The following is a 15,814-nucleotide window of genomic DNA, read 5'->3' as shown; positions in this document are numbered from 1 at the left end:
TGTAACATAGTGAGGACAGTCCTTGTTGTGAGAGTCAGAAGAGATCGTGAGCACGGATCTCCAGTTCAGAGCCTGGTAAGAGGGAAGCACTCAATTTCGCCTCCAGTTTCGGGAGAATCCTGACTATAACTGAACCTGACCACAGTTGAACATTCTCTCTGCAACTAAAACTGCTCACCCAGTGGAGGGTAAATCCTTGAGCGGCTGACCAAATTGCAGGTTGATCGACACTTCTGGGCTGGTCCTGACTCCCCCTCTTTCTCTCACACTGACTTGGCCTGGCTTCTCATCACCTTCATTCCTGCACACCTGCTCACACCAGTTCTTCCCACTGGGAGAGCCATCTGTTTACCACGTCCACTGCTGCCCTTCTTTACATGTTTGCCTAATGCTCAGCCTAATTCCTGCCTTCGCCACAAAATCCCCCCGTCTCTCCAGCTCACATGGACGTTTCCACCTGTAACCCAAACATCTTATTTGATCACGTTATTCCTGCCTACTGCTGTTTGTGCTTTGGTTTGTTCTTGTTAGGCCTGCTTCCTACCTAAAAAAACTGCAGTCGCTTAAGGACAGAATCCATTTGGGCAACTTTTGTACTCCTTCATAGCTTAGTGACTTGATATTTTAGATGAATTAATTGTAAATAGCATGTATCTTTTTAAAAAAATTCAATCTGATTATTATTGACTTTAAACTGTAGCTTTAATCCATTTATATTTACGAGGTTGGACAATTAAGTTTGTGAACTCATCCTAGAAAAAGTGCTACATACCTCATTGCTGAATATCACTATGGTCACCTTCGAAGTACTCCCCTTGGGAAGCTATGCACTGATAGCGCCTAGTCCACCCTTCAAAGCAATTTTAGAACTCTTTTTCTGGAATGGTCATCAGAGCTGTCATCGTATTACCCTTAATGTCCTGAATGTCATCAAAATGTCTTCCTTTCAATATTTCCTTTATCTTCGGGTAAAGAAAGAAGTCATTGGGGGTCAGATCAATGAGTAGGGAGGGTGCTCCAATACAGTTATTTGTTTACTGGCTAAAAACTCCCTAACAGATAGTGCCATGTGAGCTGGTGCATTGTCGTGATGCAAGAGCCATGAATTGTTGGTGAAAAGTTCAGCTCATCTGTTTTTCATGCAGCCTTTTCAGCACTTCCAAATAGTAAACTTGGTTAACTGTTTGTGCAGTTGGTACAAATTCATAATGAATAATCCCTCTGATATCAAAAAAAGATTAGCAACAGCTTTGCAACAAGTTCACGAACTTAATTGTCAGACCTCGTATTGTAATCACTGATACAGATTTAAATCTATCTGATTTTGTGCTTTATATTTGTCCTACCAGTTCCTTTTTTGTCCTTTCTTTCTTTGTGGAGGAAGATGGATTTTTTTTCTTATTATTTATTTAGCTTGTGATTCTCTGGGTCAGTATTTGTTTCTCGGCTTAGCTAGGTGGTTCTTCTGCTGGTCTCATTTGTATTCATTCATGAATCTATGGTGAGCTGATGGTTGATGGCTTCATTCACATGTCTGGGGGTTGACTGGCTATCACCTGGGGTGATGAGGTAACTGGGCCATGTCTCTCATCATTCAGCTAGTCAGGGAGTGCTCACATGGTGAAGGTCTCAGGGTTCCCAAGAGACCAAGTTCCAATATACAAGCACTTTATATTACGGTTACTACTGTCCCATTGGCTAAAGCAAGTCACATGACCAAGCCCAGCTGGATTCAAGGGATGGGGAAACAGATTCCACCTCATCATGTGAGCAGCTAAAATACCACATTGCAAAGAAATGTGCATACAAGCATGGGAAGAATTTGTTGCCATTTTTGCCAACTACAACAGATGTGAAACTCCCAAAAGAAATTCAAGGATTCAATATAATCATAATAAAACCTTAATGTGTTTTATGGTGGATCTCGATAAGAAAACTCATTCTACCAGAGAGCAAGACATACTATAAAGCCATAGTTAATGAGTGTGTCATTAGTGCAGAAATAGACAAATAGACGAATGGAATAGAAAAGGGAGCTCAGCATCACAGCCATGAAATAGTAGACACTTGACTTATGATATATGATACTGTAGAGCTGTGAGGAAAAGATCCCCTTATTAATAATTGGTGACGCAACTGGCTATCCAGTTGACTGACATGCTAATTAAACCCACCTTTATCTAGCTGCAAAAGCGTAGTAACAGGTGACCCTTTGGTTCAAGACGTTCATACTACTTTACTGGGGATGGAATTTCATTTTTTAAAATAAGTCCTATAATCCAGACTTTCAATTATTCAGCTGAATGGCACAGGGACCAGTGTAATTTCAGTATTTGCCCCTAATATTCACTTCTGCAGAATGCCCTTCTTACCTCATTCCTTTCATACCAGCTCACATTCTGCATTTTGGAGAATTCCTGGGATCGCTTCACCACAAAGTAAATGAGATACCCACTGCCACACAAACAGCAGATGATCAGGAAGTTGGCCAGGACACGGAGAAATCTTGTCAGGTGGATATTTTCTTCTTTGCTACTCTCTTGTTCATCCACTATTGATTCCTTCATTTGTGAAAATGAGATGTGAATAATGTCAGTCCAGGACCCAACAGGAACTGTGGTTGCTGGGTTCTTCAGATGACTATTTTCTATATTTCCATAAATGAAGTAACACAGAGGGGCGGCATAAAGTACTGTCGTCCTATAGAGAATTAGTTCTTTCCTTTATGAAAACATATTTTGTTGTTATTGTCACTGGTACATTAAATAACAAAAGTTTAGATTTATTGAATATTTACTATGTACCAGATGTGGTGCTAAACACTTCCCATACAGTATCCCTCTTAATCCTCACAACAAACCAATAAAGCAGTTATTATTATTACCCATATCACAGATACTAAGTATTGCGCGGGGCGGCCTGTGGGGTCTCAAATCCCGCTCCCCACATAAGAACGCAGGATGTGGCGAGGCCAAAAAGGAACACCTACGGAGCCATAGATAAGGGAGTCATACCACTATTGTCTCACTGGAGGCTGGATTCACACGACGTGCCACCTGCTGTTCGCTTTTCTGCCAAATGACTGACTCCCCTCCCCAGCGCAGCCGCGGCAGTTATATCAATGGCCAATTGGCTAACTGGTTACAGCTGACGGCCAACTAGCCACAGCCCATGGCCATCTACTACCTGAGCCAGCACGTTTCCACGTGAGGCCAAGAGCCTGAAAACTGCTTTCCGGGGCTTTGTCCCCACACTAAGGACCAGAGAAATTTCAGTAACTGATGAGGATTGTTTTACATCTATAGATCAAATGGATTAACATCAAATCTCATTATTGGGTCTTCTAATCCAGTGGCCGGCCTTTTCTATAAAAAAGTTCTGGCCAAACCTTTTCCAGAAAAAGCCAGATGGTACATATTTTTGGCTTTGCAGACCATGTGGTCTCTCTCACAACTACTCAACTATGCCACTGTAGCATGAAAGTAACCAAATAGAATATATAAATAAATGGGCATAGCTTTGCTTCAATAAAACTTATTTACAAAAACAGGCAGCAGGCTGAATTTGGACCCTGGGCCACAGTTTGGTGACTCCTGTTCTAATCCATGAGCATAGTATATCTCTCCATTTATTTAGAGTTTCTTAATTTCTTTTAGCAATGTTTTGTACTTTTGATGTAGCAATCTTGCACATTTTTTTTGGTTAAATCTATTCTTAGGAATTTTTTTGTAATTTATGTCATTTTATTGTAAATGGAATCAAAAATTATTTTCAAATTGTTTGCTGCTATTGTATAAAAATACAATAGATTTTTTTTATTGTTAATAAAATGTCTCCTGCATCAGTAACTCTATGAAGACACAATTAGTATGTGGCAGACCGGGGTGGAAAGCGAGGTCTCTTGGAAACCAAAGTACTTGGAAGGAGACTGCTAATCAATTAACAGTTACCGTGTTCAGGTTCAGGTTTAACTAATTCATCAGGCAGTTAATATATATCAACACACACAATTCTCACATGTGCCCCGTTATGTAAGTGTATTATCTTGGTTTTTAATAGACTCAGAGGAGAAGCCTTCTCCTTCCCAGATAGTCAAAGTGCTTCATAGATATTAACCTTTTTGTCTCTCTCTGATAGGCCTGGAGGAAGAGTCAAAGCCCCTGTTGACTCTTATCCTACCCTTGGATGCTCCATCAGAGGCTCCCCATTGCTGTGGGGAGAAGGGGAGGAGAACTGAGTCAGCTCCCTGCTCCACCCACTGCCAAGCTGACAGCACTCTAGGGCTCATGGAACCCACGTAGGTGAGTTGCTGAGCCCACGCCCTGTCCATGTACCTGCTGTCGGTAGGCATTGGTTAGTGGGCAGGAGATCACTTCTCTTCCCAGGAAGGGCTAGGACAGAGGAGAAGAAAGAAGACACAACCAAGTACAGTTGTGTTGTATCTCTGACCTCTGACAGGTCCTGGGAGAAAGTCTGACAGATCAGACAGGAAAAATACTAAACTATCAAGAATTCTGAACGGTTTTTACAGTCATGGAGGAAAAAATAAGATGTGCCGTGTTTCAGTGTCACAGCTTTGGCCTTCACTAATTTGCTTACCCACCAGTTTGTTTTTATTAGGTTGGTGCACAAGTAATTAAGGTTTAAAAGGTTAAAAATAATTGCAAAAACCGTAATTACTTTTGCACCAACCTAATAGATTATAAAATGAGATGTGCAGGTCGCCTCACATCTCTTTTGTGAACAAATTAATGCGATAATTAAGTGTGGAGTTGCATACTTAATTGATTCTTTTATTCCCACAGCCCGAACCAGGGTTCTCAACTCTTTCTTTGTGTTCTAATCATTTGAGGAGCTTTTTAAAAAATCCAACGCCAGGACCTCATCCCACAGCAATTACACCAGAATCTCTAGGAGTGGGAACAAGAAGATTTTTAAATCTCCTTAGGTGATTCAAACTGCTGCCCCAAATGCATCCTTTCATATCCTCCAACAGAAAACGTTTCCATAAGGAAATAGGCAGGAGCAGGTCCCAGCATCCATGATTCTGTGCCATATTAAGAAACAGATGGTAGGTACCAGTTGCAAGCATTTTTTCTTGAATTATTGTAAGCTGGGCTCCTGATTCTGGTAAAGCTCTTGCCACAGATTACTTGGCAATCTTATTTCCCACGCCCCAGCTGGGAGAAGTCTCCCAATGACCAGAGGGACCCAAAGTTCCACCACGAAGTAGGCACTACCCTGGGTGGCTACCTTGAAGCTAGTGGTGATGGAGGCATATTTGTTGTCAGCCGTCTCTGAATTCCCGATCAGGTAGTCCCAGCTGGTGAACATCTTGAAGCTGAATGTGAAGTTGTCACTCTCCCCATCGCTCGTGCTGCCCTGGGTGTTGCTGGCCATTCTGTAGGGTGCATAGCCCTGTTGTTATGTCAGCCCAAGGGAACCTCAGCCTGTGCCAATCTTGGGCACAGGTAGCAGACATCCAATGAAGGGAATGAACCATGCAGGGACATGGGTCAAGACAGATTTGATACAGGCCTCCTTCCCCCCAATTCAGAGTCCCCTGCGAACACACATGATGTCAGTTGGGAAAGAAGAAGCCAGCAGGATACGGGGCACTTAGCCATGTTTTCTACCCTGATGTCTGATTTCCTGTGGCTTGACTTGCCTGCAAATGTTTTAGAACTCTTTATTATCACAGGAGAGCATCCCTTTCTACTTATTTTCTTGGATAGAAAAAAATATTTTTGTTCTGATATAAAATCCAGTAAGCCTGAGGCAGTTGTTACTGCACCAGGTAACATGCATGTTCTTTTCTGAAGCAAACTTGGTTGAAAGTACCTTGAACTTGCCTTGTTACCCACCCATTTCATCCTATCTATCCTCATCCTCTCTTTGTGCTTTGTGGAGTTCAGCCCTGTGGGAATCAGAATTACAAGCAGGGGCTCTATCAGACACAACGGCGAGGGGTGGAGGGGTGAGGGGGTGAGTTGCGTTCCCCTCTAACTCTATCTTATCTATTGGCTTTTGGGATTTGCTGTTCCAGGGGCTTGGCAGGCTTAGTTAGCTCTTTGGTTCATCAAGGAAACATTCCATATCTCTGTACGTACCTGGGATAATAGTAGGGAAAAATGTAACAACATGAAGGCTAAGAATAAAACCAAGCCCATTTCCTTGTTTTTTTCTTTTTGTTTGGTAGAGCTGGACACCCACATGTCACCTCATGGTCACTATTGCTTGCCAGGTAGGCTTTTGTGAACAGCAGCATTTCCCGCTGAGATGATGTGATAGAAAGCCAAGCTGGACCTACACATGACCCTCTCAGGGCTTCTAACCAGGCTTCGAGAGTTCTCTACTCCTCTCCGGCAGACACAGCTACCCCTTCTCTTCTGAGAGAAGTGACCCCTTGTGGCCCTGCTGAAGGGTGGTGGGCTCTGGTAGTCAGGTGTGTGCAGGAGACTGTGCCACCCATCCTGCGCCAGCCTTTGCTGACTGGGGTCCCCTGACTTAGAAGAAAGTGAGTCATGGGTTGGGCCAAATTTCTCTTTAGAGAATATGAATTAAGCACCACAAACATAATTAAGACACAATTAAGAACCAAGTCCACTTCTGACTGCAGGGACAGGTAGAATTGGGGCCAGAGAGGACACCATGATTAATCACATACATTCATTTAGGCTTATTGTTTATATTTTTGCAAGTACTGGGGTAGGTTCTCATATGCAAGCTAGAGTTATAGAGGAACAGAAGAGTTTTTCTGAGAAAGCTGAGCTTTGGAGTAAGCAAAACCAGGTCTTGCAGACTTCCCCAGCCTTACCTTACCAGGTACCAGGCTTCCCCTCAAACCACACTGGCCTTTTGACAGTTTCTGGAACTCACTAGGATATTTGCTGCCTCAGAGCCTTTGCACATTCTCCTTCTTTATCTGAAGTGCTGTGCCTCAGACTTTCAGTATGGCTGGCTGTTCTCAGTATCATGTAAAGGAGTTTCTGTCCCATTTCACAGAACTTCCCACATTACCATGTTTGTTTTTTATAGTCATATGACAATCTGCTTTTTCTCTTTTTTTCCTCTCTCTAAATCCCCCACAAGAAGGTAAGTAGGCACAGAGTGGCTATGAGAGTGGGCTGTTTGTGTGAAGAAAATTAAAAGCGTGCAAATAACATGGTCATACTTACGATCTAATGACAATCATCAGGCTATATCCAAACACGCTGATCCCCACCATAAAGTAAGCCATGGGCAATCTGTACCTCAGCCACCCAATGGTCCTCTGGTCATTGTAGTAGCCGTAGAAGAGAGCAGAATATTTCATGTAGCCCTGTGGGACAGCAAATCCGAATGCTCTGGATTTGTAAGTTCAGTGCAGTCATCAGACACTTCCATTCTACCAGGCATTTCTTTCTCAGGGATTCAGTGGGAGTCTGAGGGGATGAAGGAAGAGTTCTGGATGTCCTTGTACTTCCCTTCACTTCCTGCACTTCCCCCAGTTGCTCCTGAGTCTATCCATGTCTCCACGTCTCCCTTTCTTTCCTTTCTTCATTCTCTTTATTTCTCCATTATACAGAGTGCATAGAGATACAGGGTGGAGAGGAGAATGTTGTTAACACTCAGGATAAAATTAAGGTTAAGGGTATGTGTGTGTGTGTGTGTGTGAACGAACATGCACAAATGACTCCAATTTCTTAACCGCCCTCCCCATTCCCAGGGTCTTAAATTTAGCACTCCGGAAGTAGATGGGAGCCTGGGAACTTGCTCAGTATTTCAAAATTTCTAAAGAAAACTATTTCTGATAAGTCTCACAGTCTAACCTGAAATTCAAGTTTTGTTTTGGTTTTAGTTTTTAGGTATAATTGGCTTTAGGTATAGTTAGTACATTTTTTAGGTGTAATTATTTAGGTATAATATTAACTTAGAATTTTAGTATTTCTTTTATGTCTTTGCTGAACATACTATGGGATTATTGTTGAATAAATCCAGTTTGTTTTGGGTAGATAGAATGTTTCAACAGGGGTCCTTGGGTAAAATAAAGAACAAAGGAAATCCTTAGCAGTAGTACATAGAGGAGGAGGAGGAGTAGTAGTATATCATCTTTAGCAGGGGTATATTGTAATAGTACTATATCATCCTTAGTAGTATAGTCATTATTTGGAACACCCCTGTTCCAAATGACTTGGGAAAATACTCCAACTCACTTTCACACATTTCTGAGGCATCTTGAATCTGACCCTGAGAGAGAAGGATGGCAACAGCAACAACCTGTTGTTTGAAGCATCACAGCCAGGACTCCCAGACTCAGAAACTCTGTAGAGCCTGCAGACCAAGCCCCACAGAGGTATGGGGGTGTAGGGATTCCAAAAGGAGGGAAGGGCATTCCAGGCACAGGACTCTGAGCAAAGGCAGGGAGGCACTAAAAGTGTGTGATGCATTCACAGACTTCTCCCACACTTGGTAATATTGGGGCATAAAGTGTGAGGTCTTAGGTAGACAAGGGACTGGAGAGGTCAGGAACAGCCAGGTCATGAACAGTTCTTTTGTAAACCCAATTCAGAACACTGGATTTTATTCCATTTGAGAATGGGAATAAGTGAACATCAGAAGTAGGGGATGACAAGGTCAGGTTTGCGTTTTAGAAAGATCAGTCAGGTAGCAGAGGGAATGGAGATTGTAGGAGCAAAGCCAAGGAAGAGAGCAGAGGTAGTCAATTCTGACAACGGTCCTGATACAGTGGGGGCATATTAAAAGGAGAGGTAAGAGGGATGGAGAAAAGGGGACCAATTCAAGAAATGTTTAGTAGGCAGGCTCAGACTTAGTGACTGATTGGATGTGGGGGGTGGTGGGGAAGAGGAAACATAGGATAACTTCCAGGTTTCAGACTTGGATGATTGGATGAATGGTGATTCCAATAAAGGAGATGGGATAAATATGTGGGTTTGGTTGGACAGATGTTGGAATTTGAGGAGCAAGCAGTAAGACATTCACTTGAAGATGCCATGTGACATTTGGGGGAAGGCTGGAGTAGTAATATACTTGAGGTCTTTATGTGGGTATGGAGAGAAACCCATATTGTAAGATCAGCTTACATTGACCTGGCAGAATGAGGCGAGCGCTATCTTCATGGGGACTCATATCCATCAGGATGTGTGCCTGGAGAGAGGAACCTATGAAGGGGACCTAGGAGGACATAGTTGGTTGGCTCATTTTGCATAGTGTTGGGATTCTATTCATTTAAAGCACTGGTCTTTCAATAGTTAAATGCAACATTTCACACATATCCATGCAATCGTTAGCACACACAATCACAAAATAGAAGTGCATTGGCATGTTGGCAATGGTACCTCAAAATCCCAGAGGACAGAAAAATCCATGGCTTTTTCTTCCTCAGCCCGAGGCACTGTCTTCCTGGGTATACTTCCATATGGCATGCCCATCAGTACCTAGTGTAAGGACAGAATGACACAATTATATGTGGAGAAAATACAAATGCATGGAGACATTCAAATACTGGGTTAGAGATTTTCCTTCTCAGAATCAGATATACCTATTTTCTTCTTTAAATGACATTAATCACATTCCTGATTTTAAAAGTGCCACACACTCATTGTAGAAAATGTGAAAAAGTACAGAAGAGCATTTAAAGATTTACCTATCACCTTCCCATCCCAAAGATAATGATTGTTAGATAGTCATGTGATTCCTTTCCATTGTTTCCGAGTTTTATATATATTGAAGTCTGGTTATTTTATGACTAGTTCCTTATGTTATATGATATTCTCAAAATAAAAATCTTTTCCATCTCTTTACTTTCTGTCTGTGGGTCTTTCAATCTGAAGTGATTCTCTTGTAGGCTGCATGTGTAAGGATTTTGTTTTCTTATCCATTCAGCCCTCCCATCTTTTGATTAGAGCGTTTAACTCACTTATATTCAAAGTAATTGTTGATAGATATGTTGCTATTGTCACTTTATTATTCATAAAGATACTGCTTGTCTGGGGTTTGTGAACCTTTGAACAATTTTAGGAAAGTCCATAGCATGAGCATGAGCCAAGATAGGCCATTTGTATGGAATAGTCACTGGAAGCAGTTTGGGTGGGCTCGTAAGTTGTGTGGGGCAGGGTGTCAGGATAACTAGAGCAGGGCAAATGGTGTTAGCCAGACTAATGGAGACTCAGATATGAAGGCCCCCTGTGTCATCATGCTGGGTGTGGGGAGGGCTCAACAAAGGAACAATGCCTTCTGCCAGAACTTCTGTCTGGGAGAACTTCAGCCCTTGCTCTGAAGCCAGAAAAATCAGTTCCTCCTAGTTTGTCCCTAGCGCCTTTTGAACTGCTGCCTCAGCACTGGAGCTCGAAGTGAGTGAATTTGTCATCAAGTTAAGTCCTATGCAGGCCCTTTAAGAGGAATGCCTCGGACTCCAGCAGCCCTCCATTGCACTCAGCTGCACTCTCTACTTCACAGAAGTTGTGCGGACTTTGCTCCCTGGCCCTGGAACCCTGGGCTTGGAGCCTGGTGTGGCGCTGAGACCCCTTTCTCCTCAGGAGGTACCTCTGCAGCTGAGATATCCCTCCTGATTTTTAACTGCCACATGTGGGTTTGAGACCAGCCTGTTCTGCGTCTCTACCCTTCCTACCAGTATCAATGTGGCTTCTTCTGTATATCCTTAGTTACAGGACTTCTTTTCAGCTAGACTTCAGGTGATTCTCAATGTTGGTTGTTGTGTAGTTTAGTTGTAATTTTGATGTGGTCAAGAGAGGAGGCGAGCACAGTGTTTACCTACTCCGCCATCTTGACCGGAAGCTGTAAGTGTGAGAATTTTAAATTTTATTTCAAACAGGATATTGAGTGTGTAGAAAACGCCACTGATGTTTGTTTATTTAAAATGACTCCAGCCATCTCAATACACTATTCATTAATTCAAGTAACTTTTGGTAGACTCATTGGGAGCTTTTTTTTGATATATAATAATATCACCTGCAAACTAAAGTGATTTTGTATTTTTTGTACCAAATGCATAAGTTTAATTTTCTTGACTTACTGTGTTAGGTAGAAATTTCAAAATAATGTTGAAAAGTAGTTGGGATGGGGCATACAATGTTGCTGTTGATTTTCAGTAACACAGACTTTGGTATTTCACCATTTAATGTAACATTTCTTTTGTTTTTCATTTAGTTTATAATTTTTAGGTAATTCCCTATTTATTTTTGATTGTTTATAAGTTGATTGTTTATATTCTTATTGGGAACTATGTTGTATATATAGTAGTATAGATATATCATATATGTGTAGTTGATCATACATAACAAAAAGAAAATTAACTACCATGTATCACTGTTACTAGTTTAAGAAACAGAACATCACCAGGCCTTTATAACAAACACCCTGGGTATGCCCCTCCTGATCCACAGAAACTGTGAGATAATAAAAGCTTGTTTGCTCAGCAAAAAAATTTGGGGTGGGTGGCCCTGTGGCTCAGGCGGTTGGAGCTCCATGCTCCTAACTCCGAAGGCTGCCGGTTCGATTCCCACATGGGCCAGTGGGCTCTCAACCACAAGGTTGCCAGTTCAATTCCTCGAGTCCCACAAGGGATGGTGGGCAGTGCCCCCTGCGACTAAGATTGAACACGGCACCTTAAGCTGAGCTGCCACTGAGCTCGCAGATGGCTCAGTTGGTTGGAGCGCGTCCTCTCAACCACAAGGTTGCCGGTTCGACTCCTGCAAGGGATGGTGGGCCCTGCAACTAGCAACGGCAACTGGACCTGGAGCTGAGCTGCACCCTCCACAACTAAGACTGAAAGGACAACAACTTGAAGCTGGGTGGTTCCCTCCACAACTGGGATTGAAAGGACAACAACTTGACTTGGAAAAAAAGTCCTGGAAGTACACACTGTTCCCCGGTAAAGTCCTGTTCCCCTTCCCCAATAAAAAAATCTTAAAAAAAAAAAAAAAAAAAAAGAAAAGAAAAAATTTGGGGTATTTTTTACGACACAGCAATAGATAACTAATACACACCCAAATATCAGGAAAGAAATATGATGATAAAAAATTAATTATGTAGAAAATGATGATACAAAGACCTGAATGTGAATATTTACAGTCACTTTATATATAATAGCCTCAAACTGGCAAAAACTGAAATGTCCGTGAACTGGTCTATAGACAATTGTAACAAACTATGGTACATTCATACAATGGAATATTACCCAGCAGTATAGGAACAAACTATTGATACATGCAACAACATGGATGAATCTCAAAGACATTGTGTTAAGTGAGAGAGGCCAGACATAAAAAATTATATACTGCATAATTCTATTTATATGCTATTCTGAAAAAGGCAAAACTTAAGGAACAGAAATCAGATCGTTGCTTGTCAAAGACTGGAGATAAGGAGAGATTTTGCTTGTAAAGGAGGCACAAAGGAACTTTTTGCGGTGACAGAAATATTCTATATCTCCATTGTGGTGATTGTTATCTGATTGTATATATTTGTCATAACTCATTGAACTGTACACCTTAAAAGAGTTAACTTTACAGTACGTAAATTATGTCCCAAGAAAACCTGAATTAAAAGAAAGATATATCAGAAAGAATCAACAAGGTGAAAGTTGTTTCTTTAATAAAATAACTAAAAGGGACAAAGCTTTGATGCAAATGAGAAAAATATTACACTGTAATGCAAAAGGGGATATAACTTCAGATACATGAGTGATTTTAGAAAACAAGAAATGACTGTGTTTAACTTTAAGCCAATATATTTTAAAATATATTGCTGAATTTGAAAGTGCAGGAGAGTGACTACATGTGAGAGTTATGTAGGTAATAAAATTGGGAGAAGTAGTTAGAGGACTTTAGTGTATATATAATTTTTTATTTTTAAACCTAATAGTAGGCAAATTAAAGATCCTTCTTTAATCCTTTCCATGTGTCTGAAATATTTTAATAGTTATTTTTAGAGGAAGTATCTATATGAGGCATACTGAGTGCTGTCTAAGTGATCCCTTGAGCAGAGATCATAAGGTTTTAGTTAATTAAATTAATTAATGTACACCAGCAATTGTCAATCTTGGCTGTATATTACAATCACCTGGGGACTTGTATGAGTCAACTATTGTTATATAACAAATTACCTTAACACTTAGCAGTTTAAAACAACCACATTTATATCTTGAAGTTTCTGTGGGTCAGGAATCTGTGTGTGGCTTAGCTGGGTCTTCTGCTTAGGGTCTCTCACAAGTGCAGTCAAGTGTCTGCAGGGCTGGGGTCTCATCTGAAAGTTTGGCTGGGGAAGGATCTGACTCTAAATGTACTCACGTGGTTGCTGGCAAGATTTAGTTTCTCATGGATTGTTAGACTGAGGGTCTCAGTACCTTGCTGGCTGTCTGAAGGCCATACTAAGTTCCTTGCCGTGGGCCTCTCGAGTCTGGAAGGTTGCTTCATCAAAGCATGCAAGTCAAGAAGGGAGTCAAAAGAGAATACCAGCAAGATGAAAATCAGTCTTTTATAACCTAATCATGTAAGGGACAGCCTTTGGTTATAGTTTGTTAAAAGCAAGTCACTAGATTTAGGCTATATTCAAAGGCAGGGGATTATACAAGGACTTGATACCAGGAGGTGGAGATCATTGGGGGCAATCTTAGATATCTGCCTACCACAGGAGCTTTTAAAATAGGGATGTTACAACCACAGTCTCAGAGATTCAGATTCAATTGATTGGGGTGGGCCTAAGACCTAGTCTTTTTCAAAACTCCCCAAGTGATTTTCACATGCAGCCAATGTTGAGATGAGGAGTACATGAACTCATCATCCAGGATGGCCTTGACAGCCAGCTCCTGCGGCATGACTAAGGGTTTCCCCGGCATCACGTAAGCATCCTGGGCTCTGCGGGCAATCGTCATAAAAGCTGAACAAGATTCATTCTAGCATTCAGAGCTGTTTAATTCCATTAAAATGGTGTTAATGATTTGTGGCAAAGAGAGACGAATATGAGGAGGAATTCTGTTAAAGTTGCATAACATTTGAGGATGTCAATATTCTTATTCCCAGACCCTCTGATTCATCATAGTTAGCCTTAAGATGTCCATAGTTACCCTGGGGATATCTGTTCATTAGGCTTATGCTGAGAACCCTTGGGCCCTGAAGTTATTTGTGTCTTTGACCAACAGGACAATTTTCAGTGAGTTTAGATGTGTGTGATTCCCATGTGGCCCATTTCCCATTATGCTAACTAGGAAGGCATCTTGGGACACTGACATCCTCAACTGCTGTTATCCAACCTGTCATCAAGTCTTGTCTGTTCTGCTTCTCTCTAATTCTTCTCTTTTAATCCATTCCCATTGGTAATACCCTGATCTGGGATTGAGCTATTGTATTAGGCTCTTAACTTGTCTTTGCCTCTCCTACCGTGTTTCCCTGAAAATAAGACCTAGCCGGACAATCAGCTCTAATGCGTCTTTTGGAGCAAAAATTAATATAAGACCTGGTCTTATATTATGTTATATAAGTCTTATAGTAAAATAAGACCCAGTTCTTATATTAATTTGATTGTCTGGCTAGGTCTTATTTTCGGGGAAACATGACAGTTGTCCCTCCTCTCCACCCAGGGCTCCTCATTCCAGCCAGCCGCACCCCTCTCTCCTTTCCCCCACCCTACTCCCACATGACTTTCCCAATCATCATCCAATCAAGTCCTCTTGCTTAGACAGTTTCAGTCTTGGCTGCTTCGTTGAAATACACCAATCATTAGATTTTCATTGTCCCAAACAAATGTCCTCCTTGATATGAAGTATTTATAAATTATACCAACTTATATACATTACATAAAATTTAATGTTTCCTTTAAGAAAACAAAAACAAAACTCAGTGTCCTTAAAATTATTCAACTTCCCCAAAAGATTGCCTTTCTGAACCACTGTGTCACAAAATTCCAGCAATGTCTCAAAGGCCTACAGCATTTTAACGTGCTCTCTTCTCATGGAAATAAATCCATTTGGAATAAAAACTCCCCGGAAGAAAGCAAAGGCTCTGTAAAGGTAAATTTCCTCAATGGCTACTGGGGAAACTGACACTTCCTTGGCTATGGGGGGAAGAAGTGATACTTCTAGTTAGCTTCTGACAATATTTTCCCCTTGGGGAGAACCAGGCTTAGTGTAAGTGCGATTGTACACACTTGCTGGAAGATTTAAAATCCTTATCTCTAAATTAGAGAGTGGTAATGACTTAAGAGTATACATAGGACTAAGTGGAATCATAACCCTGGATTTCCAGGTGTGTATATAAAGGAGTATAAAGACTAGTTAATGACACATTTGTAAGCCCACTTGTTAAGTAATGTAGGAAAGAATTCAATGGTTTTATAAATAATGTAATACTTCTTTGCCATCAAGTGCTACTATAATATACCATCAACCTCTTCCAACTAATCTGATTTAATTCACACTACATGGAAGCCTTTTAATTTCCTGAGAAACAGACATGCAGAAACATTTCCCAAGGATGTAACTATGGTTAGAATTGACTCCAATATGCTCATGGAACTGTTTAAAATAACATAGGAATCAGTAAACTATCACAGAACCAATTTATAAACCTAGAAGGAAGAAAATACTAAACATAGAGTACTGCTTCCAGAAAATTTTTTGAAGTAAATCCACTTGTGTACCCAGACCCAGCACCAAGCAGCTCAGCCAGGACTATAGCAATTTGTGTGCTCAGTGCTTAATGAACCAGAGGTGTCCTTGGAAGATCCTAGGCCAATACTCTGGAGACCTGGAATCTCATTCACCACAAATTTACTGTATAACTTTGCACAAGTCGCT

The 15,814-nt window shown here is 41.2% G+C and overlaps 1 protein-coding gene across 4 annotated transcripts in view; it reads right to left on the bottom strand.

Moving 5' to 3' along the window:
- Positions 1-15,814, bottom strand: part of TMC2 (transmembrane channel like 2) — a 58,508-nt gene that overhangs the window by 21,870 nt on the left and 20,824 nt on the right. For all 4 annotated transcript variants that reach the window (XM_033094951.1, XM_033094954.1, XM_033094953.1 and 1 more), the window contains exons 8-11: positions 9,339-9,437; positions 7,179-7,321; positions 5,254-5,401; positions 2,373-2,561 (exon numbers count right to left, since the gene is read on the bottom strand). In XM_033094951.1, coding sequence (XP_032950842.1) covers positions 2,373-2,561; positions 5,254-5,401; positions 7,179-7,321; positions 9,339-9,437 — 579 coding nt within the window. The remainder of the gene's footprint in view (positions 1-2,372; positions 2,562-5,253; positions 5,402-7,178; positions 7,322-9,338; positions 9,438-15,814) is intronic.

This window comes from Rhinolophus ferrumequinum, chromosome 23 (genome assembly GCF_004115265.2).
Source record: "Rhinolophus ferrumequinum isolate MPI-CBG mRhiFer1 chromosome 23, mRhiFer1_v1.p, whole genome shotgun sequence".
NCBI lineage: Eukaryota > Metazoa > Chordata > Mammalia > Chiroptera > Rhinolophidae > Rhinolophus > Rhinolophus ferrumequinum.
Note: the sequence above shows the minus strand (reverse complement) of the source record. Positions and strands in the feature narration are given on the sequence as shown.